The sequence below is a fragment of the Tasmannia lanceolata genome, unplaced genomic scaffold (assembly GCF_043159265.1).
Source record: "Tasmannia lanceolata isolate RefF3 unplaced genomic scaffold, GAP_Taslan_0.1 ptg000024l, whole genome shotgun sequence".
Lineage (NCBI taxonomy): Eukaryota > Viridiplantae > Streptophyta > Magnoliopsida > Canellales > Winteraceae > Tasmannia > Tasmannia lanceolata.
Window position 1 is genome coordinate 11,853,382 of NW_027518701.1, and position 18,673 is coordinate 11,872,054.

At 39.6% G+C, this 18,673-nt stretch overlaps 1 protein-coding gene and 1 pseudogene across 1 annotated transcript; both read left to right on the plus strand.

Moving 5' to 3' along the window:
• Nucleotides 1–1,572: 1,572 nt before the first annotated feature.
• On the plus strand, nucleotides 1,573–2,298 carry LOC143857031 (secreted RxLR effector protein 161 pseudogene; annotated as a pseudogene).
• An 11,165-nt stretch (nucleotides 2,299–13,463) lies between these two features.
• On the plus strand, nucleotides 13,464–13,982 carry LOC143857032 (transcriptional regulator TAC1-like). Its single transcript, XM_077367304.1, has one exon. The coding sequence runs from the start codon at nucleotides 13,464–13,466 to the stop codon at nucleotides 13,980–13,982; it is 519 nt and encodes a 172-aa protein (XP_077223419.1).
• Nucleotides 13,983–18,673: the final 4,691 nt, after the last annotated feature.

The following is an 18,673-nucleotide window of genomic DNA, read 5'->3' on the forward strand; positions in this document are numbered from 1 at the left end:
AACTTCAAAGAGTTCAAAAATGAAATAGAAAATTAGCTTAACAAGAAGATTCAGACACTTCACTCCGATAGGGAAGGAGAGTACCTCTCGGATGAGTTTAAGGACTACTTAAAAGAAAATAGAATAGTTTCTCAATGGACTCTTCCTGCAACACCAGAGTTAAACGATGTGTCATAAAGGAGAAATTGAACACTTTTAGACATGGTTCGATCTATGATGAGCTTTGCATTGGCACCTTTGTTTCTATGGGGATTCGCCCTAGAAACAGTGCTCTACATCGTTAATCGAGTACCAACTAAATCAGTACCAAGGACTCCATATGAGATATGGACAAGCAGAAAACCCGCATTGAATCATATGAGGATATGGGGTTGTCTTGCCCGTGTTAAAAAGATAGGTGTTGAAAAGTTGGAGGCCCGAACCAATTGGTGCCTCTTTATTGGATATCCTAGGGAAACAAAGGGTTATATATTTTATAACGCTGGTGAGCAAAACTATTTTGTGAACCGAAATGCCGCATTCTTAGAAGAAGTGGTCATTCAAGATGCGAGTAGAAATGATTGAATTGCCTTAGAAGAGCAACCCGAAAATCCAAAAGAGAGATATGAGGAAGTTGAGAAAGTACCCACTAAACCTATTCCAACACTCCGACGTAGTAGTAGGGAGGTCAGACAATCCAATAGACTTGTCTACTTGGGTGAAGTAAATACAGAAGATACAGATCCGTTAACTACAAAGAGGCGATGTTAGACATCGATATGGGAAAATGGATGGACGCTATGAAATCCAAAATGGACTCCACGTATTCCAATAAGGTTTGGTCTCTTGTTGATCCACCTGAGGGTATTAAACCCATTGGATGCAAATGTATCTTCAAGAGGAAGAAAGGACCTGATGGAACGGTGGGACCTATAAGGCTAGGCTAGTGGCGAAGGGATTTAGTCGAAAGGCTGGTATTGACTATGAGGAAACCTTCTCATCAGTAGCTATGCTAAAGTCCATTAGGATTTTACTAGCTATCTTTGCAGATTATGATTACGAAATCTAACAGATGGACGTCAAAACTGCCTTCTTGAATGGAAACATTCAGGAAAATATTTATATGGTCCAGCCGGAGGGTTTCGAGGCTGCTGAAGAGGGTAATCAAAAGGTGTACAAGTTGCAGAGATCCTTTTATTGATTTAAGCAAGCTTCCCCTAATTGGAACATTCGTTTTGATCAAGCAGTCAAAGAGTTTGGCTTCTGCCAGAACGTAGACGAGGCTTGTGTTTACAAGAAGGTCAGTGGGAGCGCGGTTACGTTCTTAGTTCTTTATGTAGATGACATCCTACTTATTGGGAATGATGTAGGAATGCTATCAAGTACAAAGTTGTGGCTTTCAAGTATATTTGTTATGAAAGATCTGGGAGAAGCTTTATAGATTCTACGACTTAAATTGTTTAGCGACCGTAAGAATAGGAAGCTTGGGCAATCACAAGAAACTTACATAGATAAGATATTGGCAAGGTACAACATGGCAGATTCCAAGAAGGATTTGTCCCTTTCAAGCATGGAATCAGATTATCCAAGAAGATGTCTCCCAAGACACCTCAGGATAAGCAGGTTATGAACAACATTCCCTATGCTTCGGCTGTGGGAAGTCTTATGTATTCTATGTTATGTACAAGGCCAGATATCTGTCACTCTGTAAGTGTGGTTAGCAAATATCAGTCGGACCCAGGTCTAGAGCATTGGACAGCAGTTAAACATATTTTCAATTATCTCAGGAGAACTAAACATTATTGTTTAGTTTACACTGCAGACGAGTTGGTCGTTTCTGGTTTTACCGACGCAGACTTTCAGTCTGACGTTGATGACATGAAATCATCATCTGGTTTTGTGTTCACCTTAACAAATGTGGCAATGTCATGGGGAAGTTGCAAGCAAGACACTACGACAAATTCCACAACTGATGGTGAGTACAACGCTGCGAGTGAAGCAGCGAAAGAGGCGGTATGGCTGTGAAAGTTTCTGGACGACCTTAGAGTCGTGCCCTTTGTTTAGAGACCCATTATGCTATACTGTGATAACAGTGGAGTGATTGTTGAAGTAAAGGAACCGAGGTCTCATCAGAAGTCTAAGCTTGTACTTCGAAAGTATCATGTGATATGGGAGATCATTGACAGAGGGGATGTAGCTATTGCAAATGTTGCCTCAGCAGATAACGTGGTGGACCCTTTTACCAAACCCCTTAGTCAAAAGGTCTTTGACAAACATGTTGAGGGTATGGGTCTAAGAAATATGCATAACTGGCTTTGAGGATAAGTTGGAGACTGTTAGAGTAGGTGCCCTAAAACCCAGTATATTTCGCATGTTAATCGATAAAAGTTTTTTTTCATGACAATTAATGGGTAACTAAAAGTTAGATATGTGTGACATGCTACTTGTTATTGACACGTATTTATCCTTAGGTAGCAAAGTAGGAAATCCATGCTCATGGATTCACAGATCCTAGGGAGTAAGGAGATATGGGATTCTGGTTCTTTGCAGACCTTAATAGTTACTAGTTGGGGTTGAGGTTGGATACCTCCTCCTGTATACAACTAGCATCTATCTTGCCAACATGTACAAGATGTGGAGTGACTTATCTCAATAACTCGAGTAGTGGACCCTAAGAAAGATAGAATGGGCACGACAATGAGATTGCGTACTTAAAAGGACCACATTAGAATAGCTTGTGGACAGGAGACAGTTGAGCTATTCTACCAGACAGAGCCTTTACATGTCCTTTGACCTGAGGGGTCATATTGGTATGTTGGCGAGTCTCTCATTCTTGCTCTATCTAACCATGATTCTCTTGGAGTCACTAGAGGGTAGTACTGGAATGTTGGACGAACCTTCGAGGTCAATAGTGATACACGACATGGAATTCTCCACCTATTTTGTAGGATAACATCTACGGTTTTGGTCAGAGTAGTAGGCCTAGAAAAATATCTGGCCAGGTGGATTTGATAAAGTGTTTATCAAAAGGATTTCACAAAATAAGTTTTGAAATGGTTTTTAGCAAATGCATTTACGGGCCAACACTGCTTAATTGAAAGGTATACCGTGAGTGAGCCCAGGGGGTAGTTGATGTCCACCCCCCGTAGGACTCAACTCAGTAGATGTGGACTTGGAGAAAGGACTTGCACATTTGATGTGATTAGGGGTATGATGATTTGACGGTTATTTTCAGGATTACGTCTCGATGGAGGCCACTGACTCAATGCGATTGTAGTAGAGGCTATGGTACAATAATCGCAGTAGGGCCCACTTGTGGGTTCTGCAGGATCTACCGTTGAATCCCTGCTACGATCCCACTCACTACTCGATTGACCTATTATTATTATCTATTAGATAGAGGTCATGCGTTTATTTGGTTGCGTACACGAACTACTTTCGTGGCATTGGATGCATTGAAATGATATACACAATGTATATAGTGTATTTGCACTATGGGATACATTGGGAATACCAAAATGGTTAAGTATAAACCATAAGGGTATTTTGGGAATATCATAAAATATATTGGAGCTTAAATCCTAATGGATATGATTGGATTGCATAATTTAATTGGGAATTAAATGTGAAATGCAATGGGGAATTGAATTGGATAAGTGGACCCACATGGGACGAATTTGGGTGGGCCCCATTGCCACACGCACCATGTGGTGTGCCATTATCAATTTGGAATTCAACTTATATTTAGAATATAATTGCTTGATTTGTTTTCTCAAATTAAAGCAACACATGTGAAATTGGAAAGTGAGAGAGGGAGAGAGAGAGAGAGAGGCAACAAAACAAAAAATTGGAAACTTGGAACCACATGGGGCAACCAAGGGTTGCTTGGGCAGCAAGCCAAGCTCCCTTGGACGTCCCATGTGGGTTTCCATAATGGGGAGTGGCTTGCTTGCCCAATTAGAGCTTGTTTTGCTCATTTGGAGCTTTCAATTGTGTCTAGTTTCCATGTTTTTTGAAATTTCTCTAGAAACTTTGGATTGTGCATATGGAAATTGAGAACTCTATAAATATAAGACATATGGATGGAGTTTTCAAGAGTTCTTTCATAATTCCATGTGTTGAAAATTGGAAGACACCCCAAAGTCTTTCTCTTCTTCTTCTCCTTCAATTCCATCAACTAGTTTTGTCGTTTCTAGATCAAAGACAAACATCCAACCAAGCTCTATTGATCTAAATACATATTCCCACAGTATAATCTGATCTAGGTCAAGTTATAAAGTGAACAAAGAGTTGTACAGAAGATCTTTCACGCAACAAAAGGAATCCATCGATTCAACTTGTGGTTTCGCGTCGATTAGATCGTCGGCGAATTTTCGAGAAGTAGATCAAGCGGACGAGTTTTTTTCTACATAAAGGTATTTATATTTATGTTTATTGAATCACAATAAAATTAATTAATCCCTAGGAATCCTAGGTTAGAGTAAAATTTTTGCTCTACACGGTTTATTCTTCCGCAACATGTAGCGGATTTTGCTCGGGGTTTTACAACCAATGTAACAAATGGGACCTATCCTCACGATGTCCTCTCGGGGATCGGCGGTGCCTGGAGGCAAGGTTTAAAATTTCGGTTTCGGTACCGGTTTCGAACCCTGAAATTTTGAAATTTCGGTCGAAATCTGGTACAAAACCCGAAACTAATATTTTATTCAATATTAAATTTCGGTAGAAATTTCGATGAAATATTAAATTAATATTAAAAAAAAGATTTTTTGGGTCAAATTTCGGAAAAATCGAAATTTCGATTGAAATAAATGACCATTTCGATTTTTATCGATTTCGGTGTCGGTCGATTTCAGTCCTAAATTTCGGATTTCAGTCGAAATTTAAAACCATGCCTGGAGGTATGATGACGATCATGAGAATGATGCCTACTTCGATATCATCGTGGAGAGCGGTGGCGGCTTCGTGAGCGACGGGGTGGGGAACGACGATGTTCTTTCGACCGGGTACGAGGTCTTTCTATCCTCGTCGGGCTTCGGAGATACTGGTTCAACTGGCCTTCTTCGACTAATTTCTCAATCTGTAGCCTGAGATGATAGCAATCATCTGTCTCGTGACCATGATCCGAATGGAAATCACAATATTTTTCGGTGAGGGATATCTTAGGATCAGTTTTTAGCTTCCTAGGGGGGTCAGAAGACCTTGGCCTTTGAGGGAGCCAGTTTTTCCCGTGCGCGTGAGGCGGCAGGGGATCACCACATCCGGTTCTCTGAGAGTGTTAGTTTGATCTGCATTTCTTGCGGGCTCAGGACCAGGGTCCTCACTTCGCAAGAAAGAGAAACTCAAAGTCGCCACCGAGGTTAGGGCCTAGGACCCGTGTCTGTTCGTCCGATGAAGAGGGGAGTGTTACCCGAGTTTCATTGGAGGAACAGTAACCAAATGGGTTCTTTTGCTCTGGGCCTAGAACCTTATAATTTTGCTCTGTTTTCTTTAAGGCATGGTCCTTAAAAGTATCTGGGTAAGGCTTATGGTTACAATCGGAGAAGGTGTTAGGCACCCCTCTTGCCCGGATTAATCTGGTCTCTTGACTTAATTTGGCATTTTTTGAAGAATTTAAACAGAATAACTTATCTTTTTATTCTTTATTTAGATTATGCTTAATTCCATGATGTAAATAAAGTGAATTTACAAAAACAGACCGAAAAAATGGTAGTTATCCTGATTGAGATTGTATGTTGTAGAATGAGTCCCGAAAGATCTCGCAACGTGATCACAATTAGGTTAACTTAAATCAAATGGAAAAGACAGTGAGGAAAGTACAAGAAAGGTAGAGGTATTTATATTATAAAATCCGGGCAAATAGAGCCTGGGATCTTATAATGTCACCACCTCGTACCTTACTTTGTAAAGGAAAGTGCGGAAAGGAAAAGAAAGGTAGAAGGATTTATATTATAAAATTCGGGCAAATAGAGTCGGGATCTTATAACGTCACCACCTCGTACCTTACTTTGTAAAGGAAAGTGAGGAAAGGAAAAGAAACGTAGAGGGATTTATATTATAAAATCTAGGTAAATAGAGCCGGGATCTTATAATGTCACAACCTCGTACCTTACTTTGTAAAGGAAATTATATAAAGCTGGTAATTAAACGTAAATTTACCAGAACTTGTAGAGAGTTGGGTAGTGTAACCGCGCTTGTTCGGAAGAGAAGAACTCTGAGGTTACCGAGATTTCAACCGCGTAACGACGCTGTGTTGACAAAAGGACTATTTAGATAATAGGGCCTCACGTTTTCCAAAATTCGGTGGCGCAACGGCGCTGTGTTGACGAAGGGGCTTCAAGTTTGCCGAGATTTCGACAGAACAATGACACTATTATTGAAAAATAGCTCGTAGTTCTTTGAAATTCGATAGAACAACGGCGCTAATTAAAAGATGTCACTCCAAACCTTCAGAATTTCGGCAAAATGCTGACGCTCGTTGTGAGATACCTAGGGTTTCTCTACTTTCTCTCTTCTAGAAATAAGTAAACTAGGATTTTTTCTGAAAATTCTGCAGGGGTTTGGATTGGGTTGGCCAAAAGGGGCAAAAAACCAGGGTTTTCTACTTAAAACAAGGGAGAGAGAGAGGGTTTTCATCAGAGTAAAAAACTTAACTTTAACCTTACCCCCCTATTTATAGAGTTGGGGGGGTAAAGAGAGGTAATTTTGACTAAAGGCGAAATTTGGTGTCACCTAGGTGACATCACCTGGGTGACATCATGTTTTGAAAGGCGTGAAGTTTCGTCTCATCTCCGTTCTCGAAAAAAGTGATTTTTTGTCTTTTAAAGGCGAGTTTCTATTGAATTCCGATCACATGCGGTCAGATCCATTAGATTACTCGTTCTGGGGACTTTCCATTGAACCTAATATCGCTTGCCTTCAGGAAACAAAGTGTCCTTTGAGTAAAAACGGAAGTTTTCGACTCAAAGTTAACTCACCGATTGAAATGTCGTGTGACAACTGGCTTATCGGTTTATGCCGTAAAAGGCGGGTGCTGTGCAAAACAGGCTTTTCGGTTGCCGAAAAAAGCGGGTGCTGTGTAAAAACAGGCTTTCCGGTTGCATTTCTGAGATAACACGGTTTTCAGAAATCGTTTCTTTCAAAAATACCCTAAAGAGAGATTGAGAGAAACCGAACTTGTCCTTTGGGACTCATCATAAGGTTCTTCCTTGCGACACCTATCATTAGTACCGCCTTGACAAAATTAGGTGTATACAGTCTTTTATCGCATAAAGAACATGCGACAAAGGAACCTTTAAGGGAGCATATCCCAATCTTTTAAAAACTTGGGAAGCGTTCTTTTTAGCCGGACTATCATCTGCCTGCAACCTTCCGGGCGGCCTCGGATCTTCTTTCTTTTTATCAATAGAACCCGCCTGATCCCTGTTCCTATTGCGGCTACAAGCTTCCTCTGCTAGGATAAGCTTGCTAGTTTTAGACTCTAGTTCCTGCAAGTCCTTGGGTGGTTTGAGTGTTAGCTGCACTTTCAAATTTTTATCAGTGATAGAGTGCTCCAAGGTCGCCCCCGCTATCTGAACATCGATCTTGGTGAGTTGAGACAACTCGGCGTTGAACCTAACAATGAAATCTCTTAAGGTTTCATTTCTTCCTTGCCGGAGCGAAAGGAGGGCATTTGCTGGATCATGGCGAAAGTGATTATTTGCGAAACGTGTCGTGAACTTCTTACCAAACTCATGGAAGAAACAGATGGAGCAGGGCTCCAGGTGCAAATACCAGTCACTGGCACTTTTCCTTAACAAGGAGGCAAATGCCTTACACATGAATCCGTCCGATGCGTCGCAGAGAGACATTATCCTCTTGAAGGTTTGCAAAAATTCCAGCGGATCGGTGGTGCCATCGTAATATCCAAACCGTGTCAAATCTATTGTTGCATCGACTGTGGCCCTGGTTATTTTTGGGGTAAAATGGGTGGAGGTCTCCCTTTCCCATTCATCCAGAATGTCGTTCGTGTAGGGCTTTCTTATTTCTTGTTTGACCTCTTGGATCTGTCTTTGGTGTTCAGTAAAATGCTCCAGACCGAGCAGTTGGGCGGAGGTTGGCACTTCTTCCTCGTGAACCGGAGGCAACCCTTGGAGTCGACCTCCACGAGCATGATAAACAAGGCTCCGTGTGGCTGGTTGAGAGGCGGGCTGTCAACTCGCTTTGGTTTGACGGGCTCCCAAGAGGCACAGGACTATTGGTAGATTGGAGAAGCAGCATAATCCGGTTCCCGTTGTCGTCGAGGGTGGTGATCTTCTTGTGACTCTCCATTGTCCTCATATACTTCAATGTGTCCACGAGGGGCAGGGGGATTCCCTGGGGCTGGAGGTGCAGGAGGAGGGCGCAAACGCTAGAAGATTTCCAAAAAAACTTCATTAAACATTTCCATGGTACGAACCGTTTGAGGGGCGCTTGATACGGGTAAATTCTGCCCCGAGGTTCACGAAGCTTGCTCTCTAGAAACAGAAACGTCGACCGTTGCAAGTTGGGCCCGGCTCCTAGTTACCACTCTATCTTCTTGCTAGGGAAGAGGGTTTCTCATTGCCACAAAATGTTCTAGCAAAAAGGGTCCCACGGATGGGGCCAATCTGATGATTCCAAAATCTGGATCCGTGGTCATGCGGCCGATAGAGATCCTCCGCTTGATTCCTGCAATCACAGACAAAGGAGGTCCGGGCTTCGTCCCGAACAACCACTTCGACACCCAAGTAAGATTTCGACATCAACCAAATAAATGAACCAGCAAGATAATGGCGTGAGTAGCTAGGTTACCAGACTCAACTACGGGTTCTTTCTAAGATGTGGGTGATCCAAAGGTTGGTAGGGTTCGGGGGAAGGGGAGTAATGGTGTTGCACCTCTCACTCTTCCTTTCCAGTAGTTATCCTTGCTCTGATGGGCAATTAAGGCCCTTCTTTAATGGAGGAGAATGGTCCTCTTGTTTTCCATCTTTCAGGAAGTGGGAATCCCTTTGTTGATTCAAGTCCCTTTCCTTGTGTGTTTTCCACATATATGCTTGTCTCACCTGCATGCAATCTCATTTGTCGTGTGCCATGTGGACGCTCCTCATCATTTGAGGAAAAAGGCTTCAGTTCTTACTTGTATTGGGCAGAATGTTGTCGCCATAGAGAGTTAATAACGTACGCCGCTTGCTTAATCCTTCTTGTAGATAACAGATAAAGATAATGATATGTAATGATAAGAGATCTTTTGGTGATAATTATATACACGCGGCATGATCCTGCGGTTATACCGTATTTTACCCCCATCACCTTACAGTTAATGGCTTCCAAAGAGGCCTTAATGTCCCATTTGTAAATAAGATTAAATGAAAAAAAAAAAAACATAATTACGAACAAGGAAGGATTTTGTTGGCATCCAAAGGTGCCCTAAAGTCACTTTTATATAACCAAATACGTGGGACCCACCTTTGATCTATCTAGACTTAGGACCAAGTTTTCTCCAACCGTCAAATTCTGTAGCCATCGATCATGCCGATTGAAAGATCAACCCGTCCATCAGATGCGCTTTCTTGAATTGAATACTGATCATTACCTAGATATTTGATTCTCTCTTTTCTACAATCAATTTGTAGGATTGTGATCCGATGGTCAGGATTTCCTACCTGTTCAATACATGGCTGGTACGAGATGGAAGGGGCCCACTGATTGCAATTTAACGGCACTAAATATTTCTGTATTCTCCCGCATCTTAAAAAAGAATGACTGGAACCAAATATCTGGGTCACTGAAATCAGAGATTTTACGTGGGGTATGGCCGTATAGTCCAGTATTTTTTAAAATGTACTCTATGGCATACACTGTTGGATGATCCGAACCTTCTATTTGATAGGTCCCAATATATGTAAATAGGTTGTGGCTCAAAAAATATCATTTCCATTGGGCGATCTCAACCTTCCAATCTATAGAGGTTTGCAGTTCCTATTAGATCGGAGGGCTAAGATAATGATATTGAAATAATTTTTTGCACCCAGCCTATTTACCTTGTGGTCCATTAATTGCACGGTTCCGATCATCCTATGGTGCTGTCCGTACATTACTTTCATTAAAATACTGGACTATACAGGCTTACAACATGGAGAAACTACTGAAACTATATGGTGCTGGGGGAGTGAGAAATTCTATGGTGTTTAGAGCTTTCATGCTCGTAATGGGGTTCTACATAGTTGTCGCCTTAGATATTTGAGCAGTCATTAATTGGATCAAATATTAAGGCGTGCCCCATCACGCGTATAAACGCGTGAACACCTTATGAAAACTCCCGTCACTAGCATTTCCCCATAGTGTTAGTTATTTATAGTTTTATTCTCTCCCTATATGTATCTCACTTTCTCCTACACAGACCCTACCCACTGAAACTAGACTGAAACTAGGTATCTGAGTCACATCCATTTCACCATAATCTTTTCTACTTATAGTCTCTCTCTCTCTCTCTCTCTCTCTCTCTCTCTAATGAAACTAGGTATCTGGGTCACATGCATTTAACCATAGCCATAGTTATTTATAGTTTCACATGCATTTCACCATAATATTAGTTTGCCTCTCTCTCTCTCTCTCTCTCTCTCTCTCTCTCTCTCTCTCTCTCTCTCTCTCACACACACACACACACACGCACATACACGTTTTCAACAGCAATAATGGAGAAATTGTAACGACAATAGAGTTGAAGACGGTGGGAGTAGTCAAGAGTAGTTGCAGAACTCAGTCACACGTTTTCAACAGCAATAATGGAGAAATTGTAACGACAATAGAGTTGAATAAGGTGGGAGTAGTCAAGAGTAGTTGCAGATCGAACTCACTTTGTTGTCGTTGGTGTAATTGCTATTGTTGTTAGTATATAGCTTTAAAAACATTCGAAAAGGAAAGGAGATGATTATCGCATGTTCAAATGGCCATTTATATTCCCAGTCTTTGTTTATACTCTGAAATTTTTTTTTTAAAAAGGAAAAGTAAAAAGGGACTCTTGAGGGTTACGAACTTCTTTTGTCTCTCTTCCATTCAATGACATGCAAGGGAGAAGAGCATACATGTGAAGACAAACGTTTAGGTTAGTCTACGCATTCATTTGAACTACTTTCCACTTTTGCCCTAATACCCACGTTTCTATTTTCCTAATCTCATTATTTTAGAAGAAAGGAATGAAAACATTTTATGGCAAATAATATCCAGACTGCCCTGTTTTCGTAATGGCACTCATTTTTTTTAAAGAATTTTCTATGGGAAATGGTATATTCGCCCGTTTTCTATCCCGGGGTACCCAGTCTAGTGTATTCATGAGTACCCTATTTACACTAAAGGCCGTGGTGGCACGTGGAAGAAAATAGCTATTAACGATTATTTCGACGATAATGAAACATACCTTTCTTTGTTTTCATAACGACACTTCTTACCCCATCTTTTGAACTACTTTCCTCCCTTTAATTGCCCTAACACCTACATTCAATTCCTGTGTTCCCTTTCTCATTTTTATATAGGCTATCACTACCATTCTTTAATAATTGCACTTCATTTAAATAGCTGTCAAAGGTTATTAGAGTTTCCAACTATCTCTAAGCTAATTAAAACAGAAACGACAAGCTGAGTTTGAGCAATCAATAAAACATGGTAGTGACAATATGAGTAGCATTTTTTTTTATTTTGGTTAAAAAGTTGAAAGCAAATATTTTTTTTTTTTGGTTAAAAAGTTGAAAGCAAATATGTATATATATATATATATATATATATAAACCATCTCCATGTTGTTTGACTCATCCAACCCATTCATTCTATAAGACCTCACATAGATAGGGTGATCTTAACAAACCACTCCAAAACATAATCTTAACCATTCGATCCATAGAAGCCCATTTTTTAGCCATCCTTTTAAACCTTGACAAATCATAATCCTAATCATAATTAACCTATAGAATGAATAGGTTGGATGAGTCAAACAATTGTGGGAGATGGTGTATTTAGTAGGTTGCTCACGGTGAGCAATTCCTCAGAAACCTTTTCCATATATATATATATATATATATATATATAGAGAGAGAGAGAGAGAGAGAGAGAGAGAGAGAACATTTCCTACACACTTGTGTAGGTAAGTTACCTACACACTACCTTAAAATACAGTGGGGGCCCACATTGTTTGGGTGATCCAAACAATTCATTTGAATGGTCCTCGCATAGATAGGGTGTCCACAAAAAATCAGATCCATAGGATCATCCCAACCCTATGATTTGTGGAAGTAAAATGGACGTGTATAAACCTTCACAAATTAGTCCATTCTTTGCCTCCATAGTTTGAATGGTTAGGATGATCCTATGGATTTGATTTTTTGTGGACACCCTATCTATGTGAGGACCATTCAAATGAATTGTTTGGATCACCCAAACAATGTGGGCCCCCACTGTATTTTATGGTAGTGTGTAGGTAACTTACCTACACAAGTGTGTAGGAAATGTTCTCTCATATGTATATGTGTGTGTGTGTGTGTTTCTTTTTCTTTTTAGCTGATAATTTTCATATATAGTCCTTTTTTTAATAATGGCACTCCTTTTCTTTTTAGAGTGTGAAAGATTAATGGCGAAAGGAAAATGTTTTCTCCACTCCTGAATTTGATAATGACACCCCTTATTTAATGAAACATGCTTCTAGTGATAATGATCTTAAATAAAAAAGCCATATCTTTTGAAGAGTTCTCTCATTTATCTCTAGGATCAGAGATTTCCTTCAAAATAAAAATAAAAATTGTTTCCTCTCTTATACTATGTAGATTATTCAGAAAACACTTTTTTATGTTGTTTACTTCTGATGATTATTTTAAAACATTTGTTTAGTTCTGATGATTACTTGGTTTTATTTTTTGTTACTATCATTACTCATAATTTCATTGAAATGCAAGTTCCAATTCCATCCTTTTTCTTTGTTATCAATAGTCTCACGTTAATTTAAACAGGTTTCTTGAACTCGAAAAGTCTATCATATCCATAAATCTAATATGTTGTATCTAATATGTTGTGTGTGTGTGTGTGTGAGAGAGAGAGAGAGAGAGAGAGAGAGAGGCCAAAGTGGAAAGCGCGTGAGAGAAACTGGATGAAAGCAACAACAGCTTAAATTGGAGACAAAGTTGGAAAAAAATAATAACAGAAAAAAGCTGTGTTCATAAGGTGGATCATTTTTATAGCCGTCTAAATGAATAGCTCCCATAGCAATACGTCAAACCGTGTCTCCTTCAAGACAATATCAGTTTAGACACGCTGACAATGCCTATGTCTTTAGTTGTCCCTTCTCCCACACTGCATACCACCATATTCTAAATTCCATTTCTTCTCAAAACCATCTCTCCTCCTTCCAAAATTTTCTAGTCTTTGATCGATCGTCTTTCCCTTTGTCATATTATACTCAGATAAACAACCAAGTAGTACAAGAAAAAAGCCTCTCTATGATGGATAGTGATCAAATCCAAGACTCAAAGTCCTCAAACCAAGAAACCAACCAGAATGAAACTATCAATGAGGACACCGGCACAGGCCGATTCTACGAGTGCACCTTTTGCAAGAGAGGCTTTTCCACTGCACAAGCCTTAGGGGGGCACATGAACATTCACAGGAGAGATCGAGCGAGGATCCGAGACCAAACGATTCCTTCAGTGACAAACAAGCCTGACGAAGATCTTTCGAATTCTGTGTTCTTCTCGCAATTTCAAAAGTACCCACAATTTCCGTCACCTGTCTTGGAAAATCCAAGGAATTATCCCATGTATTTTCCTGGATCCGCATCGGGTAGTAGTCAAACACAAGGGTTACCCTCCAACAATCCAACTGTGAAAAAGCCGTGGCCACTGAGCCTGTTTGAGGATGAGTTGGATGTCCAATCGAGCGCCCAAGTTGATCGAGAAGAGAAGGGGAAAGAAGGGAAGGATTGTGAATTGGATTTGGAGCTTCGACTTGGTCCAGAACCATAGTATATAATATTATTGAATTATACGTATATAGTATATGTGTTTCTATTGTACAGATTGTTTAACCATATGTTCTTCAGGCTTTGGTTTATTTATATACAACAGGGAAAGGTATAAAATCTTCAATGCATTTCTTAGGATTTTTGGGTTGGTTGTAATGAATTTAATATTTGTTACAGGAAATATGAAAGCTTATGTAAGTATATAATCTTCAAGGTCTGCAACTCTTATGATAAATGAGTAATTGAAGCTGATAGATTGTTGGGCTTTCTTCACAAGACTGGGATCAATTTGAAGTGGAATACGAAGGGTGGTCAAGCAACTTATTCTCCTGAGAGTGTGTCAAGGTTATTGATCTCAGACTTTAAACCTAGTTAGGGCTCTATTAAGCAATTTATTCTTTGATATTTTCTGGCCGGAATACAAGTTTTTCTGGGGCTGCTATTCTTCAGCTTCCATTTTTATATACGGTTATTGGGATTACTATGATGTAAGGTAAGCGTATGTTTGTAAATCGTATTAAAGTGGGTTATTAATGTCTTGTGTAGCATTTTTTTTCTTTTAACATCTCATGAATTCAATGAAAATTTTACTTGAGATCTATGATTAGGGCTTTCATCAGAAGTCGATCTCTTACTTATTTCCTTTACTAATCAATTAGCATTAGTAACTTGTAATGTATGAAGATTAATTACTTGGTGTAATACCGACTACAACAAAAGGGCAATGATTCAGTGGTATCAATAATCCCATTGTACAAATGTGACACCCTCTTTGAACCTGACCCATCAATCCATGAGCCCCACCATGGGCGAGAAATATGCCCAAAACTGCATTGATCAGTCACATTTATTTGTTTATGGCTCCATTATTCGGCAGTTAAGATTTCTATCGAGGGAAGTTGCTAAAATTCCACTTTCTTGGGATAATGGGATGTATTTATTATTTCGAACAAGTGGGACTCTTTGTATAGTTTCCTAATAGCATTGGAAAAGAGAGGAGAGTGAGTCTTGGACGGTTTGGAAAATTGTGGGGGTTTCTCTTATAGTTTAGTTGTTAGACTAGGGGAGAAAAGGAGTGAGACAGGTTTGGTAGATGCAAGATATAGAATGTATTACTATCCAAATACAAAGTGAGACAAAGAGAGCGGAAGAAGAAAGCTTGAACGTTTGGAAAGTGAAGGTGGGTTTGTTTGGACGTTGGGTGCTCTTGGCTTTGATCCTTATGAAGTGGCGTATTGAGTGTGTAAGAATTAGAATAAGAGATTGGCGATTGTGTGTTTATAATCTCATTGAAGTGTCAAGCCCCGGACCGGGGTTCGCGACAGTGCCTTGTGCCCATGCCTCCATGACACAGGCACACAAGACGTAATATGCAATATCAACTGTATAACATTAAATATGCAGAGCAACTAAAAAGGCAGTATAAATTATACCATAAACAATCCTTAGGAATTAATCTCCATAATTCGCGAACAACAATCGCTCGCCATAAACAAGAAGAACTAAATCAAATAAAGTTCCTCTCAACCGTCTGAATAAGCTAACAACCTAGAATGGAAGAATTAAGTAATGTCACTCCCTATCGGCTAAATCCACTCTCAGCCCAAAGTCCACAACGCCATCCAAGCTTGAAATCCCAGTTGGGCAAACCAAGGGGGGGGGGTGTTGTGTGAATTGGTTATCTGACAGGATTTTACCTTTTAAAAACTTATTCAAGTTCACCCTAGTTTCATCTTTCTCTTAATCAAGTAAGTTTGAATAGATAAGATAGATAGAAATTATGAACACCTAATATCCTAGTTAACTCACGAACTTGATTAAATTGTAATTAGCCTAAAAAGGAAATTAGCTATGGATTACCCAATATTAATCTATTTTCCTTTTTTTAATATGGCCAGTGAACTAGAGCAAAGTAAATGCAAACCATAAGAAAGCACAAATAAAATAGTAGGGATAGAGAGAGTGCACCAAGAAGGAGAAGAGATTGCACGCAAGATTTAAAGTGGTTCGACCTTCAAACCCAAGGCCTACATCCGCTCTTCTTGAGGTCGTACTCAAGAGTATCCACTATCGCGATCCTACTTCAAATGGCTGGATTAATGAGCTAATTACAATCAACAAGCTTCACCTTTCTTGGGCCGAATTGTAAGACCCTCTTACAAGCAAGCTTCTCCTCTCAAGGGCCGAAGCGTAAAAGCCTCTTACAATCCTGATTCACCTTTCTTAGCGGGCCGAATCAAATATGTAAGCCTAATGGTTCCCACCTTGGCATTCCCATCTTATTTTGATGATTCCAATACACAAGTGATTTAAGATCACTAATGTGTTTGCTTGTCTAAGTTGTAGATCTAATGGTGTTAAGACAAGATTGCTTGGATTGAGGCCAAGAAGCTCTCATTGGACCACATTCGGAAGGCCAAAGACATCGAAGATCCAAGACTATTGAAGACTTGAAGAATCACATTGAAGATCGAAGTTATGCTAGAATGTATAAGATCCAATCCTAGCTTAGGATTTTGATAGGCATAAATTAAGTAAACACACACCCCTAAAATGTTTAAGAGATTGTCCTTGTGGTGTTCCAACAATGTGGAACCCTCATAACAATCCTAACTTGGTGCAAAGTTGGAAGCCCAAGAAACAGAATTGAAAATCTGCTGCTGATAGGCTTCTCGAAACTCAGAGAGAATTCTCGGAGCTCCGAGCTCGGAACTCTGAGAAATCCTCGGAGCTCCGAGATTTGGTCCAGTAGAATTTTCCAACTTCTGTTTGTATTCCCGAAAATCCGAGAAACTTTCTCGAAACTCCGAGAACACTATAACGGTAAGAATTATAGCCGTTGGGAATTTTTGCAGGAATTACCACTATGCCCTCAAACGATCATATTTGGGTTTTTCTATAAATATGGGCATTCTAAACTTCCCAATTATCAATCCTAACACTCTAAAATCCTATTGGAATATCCTAAGAGTGAATCAAGCTAGTATATGCCTCTCATCCTCTAAGATTAGGATTTGGATCATAGGCTCAATTTGTACATCTTCTTCAAAGTTGTAAACCCTTGTGAGGGATTTTTTGTTCTTTCTTTCTTATTCAAGAAACTTGTATTGGGCGAGTGTTCGGAGAAGCAGAGCCCACTCTCCGTAGTGAAGATTGCCACCAAGGTTAAAGGCAATCGGAATTGTAATCGGCATTGATCTTCGCCGAAGTTAAGAAGATCCCATAGTGAAGCCATCAACGGGTTTGGTTGGTGGAGTGGAGTAGGCCTCGCGTTTGGAGGACCGAACCACTTTAAATCTCGGGTGCACTCTCTCTTAATCTCTTGCTTTACATTTGCATTGCACCTTTAGATTTAACTTGTGTGCTTGAATTTCATTATTGATCTCTTAATCTTCAAAATTGGGTTAAAGTTTTCAAAAGGTTAAAACTTGCTAGGAACCTAATTTTACCTCCTCTTAAGTTGCCGTACTAGGGACCACCCTTGGAATTTCAAAAGACCTTCTTTAGAATCTTGAAGAAATAAAAAGAATATGTAACCTCTATGTAGACTTGATTACAAGTTGAATCTCACACAAAAAATCTCTCAAAGAAGATTACAAGTAAAATTTAATCCACTCTCAAAAGAGTTTAATCAAGATCAAAGCACAAATGAGGTGCAGAGAGACGTTCAAGGCAAAGAAGGTTTGCAAGTGTTTGTACAAGCCTTAGATATGTAGGAAAACCTTTTTCTTAAATTAAAATCCAAGTTTAAACCCATATATATAGCCAAAAATCAAAATTAGTCGATACAGGGGCAAAACGATAATTCTGTGCAACTTTTAGGACTCCAATGACTATATTTTTTAAGTTCCAGCGAACTTCACGGAACTCCATGGGGTTCCACAGAATTCCGTGGGATCCCTCGGAATTCCGTACCTGGATTTCCAACTTTCAGCTCCCAACTTGTAAAATTCATATCTCCTTCGTTTCTTATCGGATTTCTACGCACTTATACTCGATTTGAAGGGAAATGATGAGATCTTTTTGCTAAAAATATTTTTAAAAATATGTAAAATATTTTTGGACCAGTTATGATAGGATTTATGTGATGCATCTATTTTTCAATTGCTAATTTCATACCTTTCAATTTTGAAACTTAACTTAGCACTTGGGCTTTGGGGCCACTTGGTTTTGCGGTCACATTTAAAAATATTTTGGTGTATTTTTAAGTGAGTTTTAGGTACTTTTATGAGTGCCTTGACTTTAGAAGAAATCACAAGAGATGGAGTGTACAATCTACCATTCTATGCACTCTCTTGTACAGTTCTTCAACTAGCCTTCATTGATCTTCCTATATGGTCATGGCTTGCTTGTGTGATCTTCAACTCGTGCTTCTTGCTTTGACATCTTCCAAGGATGATGCCGCCAATGTGTTCAAACTCATTTGCCCTTTGCGCATGTTTATCCTCAAGCCTTGGCCTTCATTGACGTTTCTTTGAATGTTCACTTGCTTGAGATGCTTGAATTGGAGCTCTCCCTTAATTGTAGCTTTAAAGAATGATGATCTGAGTTTGTTCTAGCCCATTTGACAGTTGAATTGTTCATCCTCAAGCTTTTGGCCATGATGGTGGTGTGCTTGTACGAATTGACCTATGAATGGCTTGTCTATAGCACAACACTCCAAGGCAATACATTAATCCATAAAAGAACTAA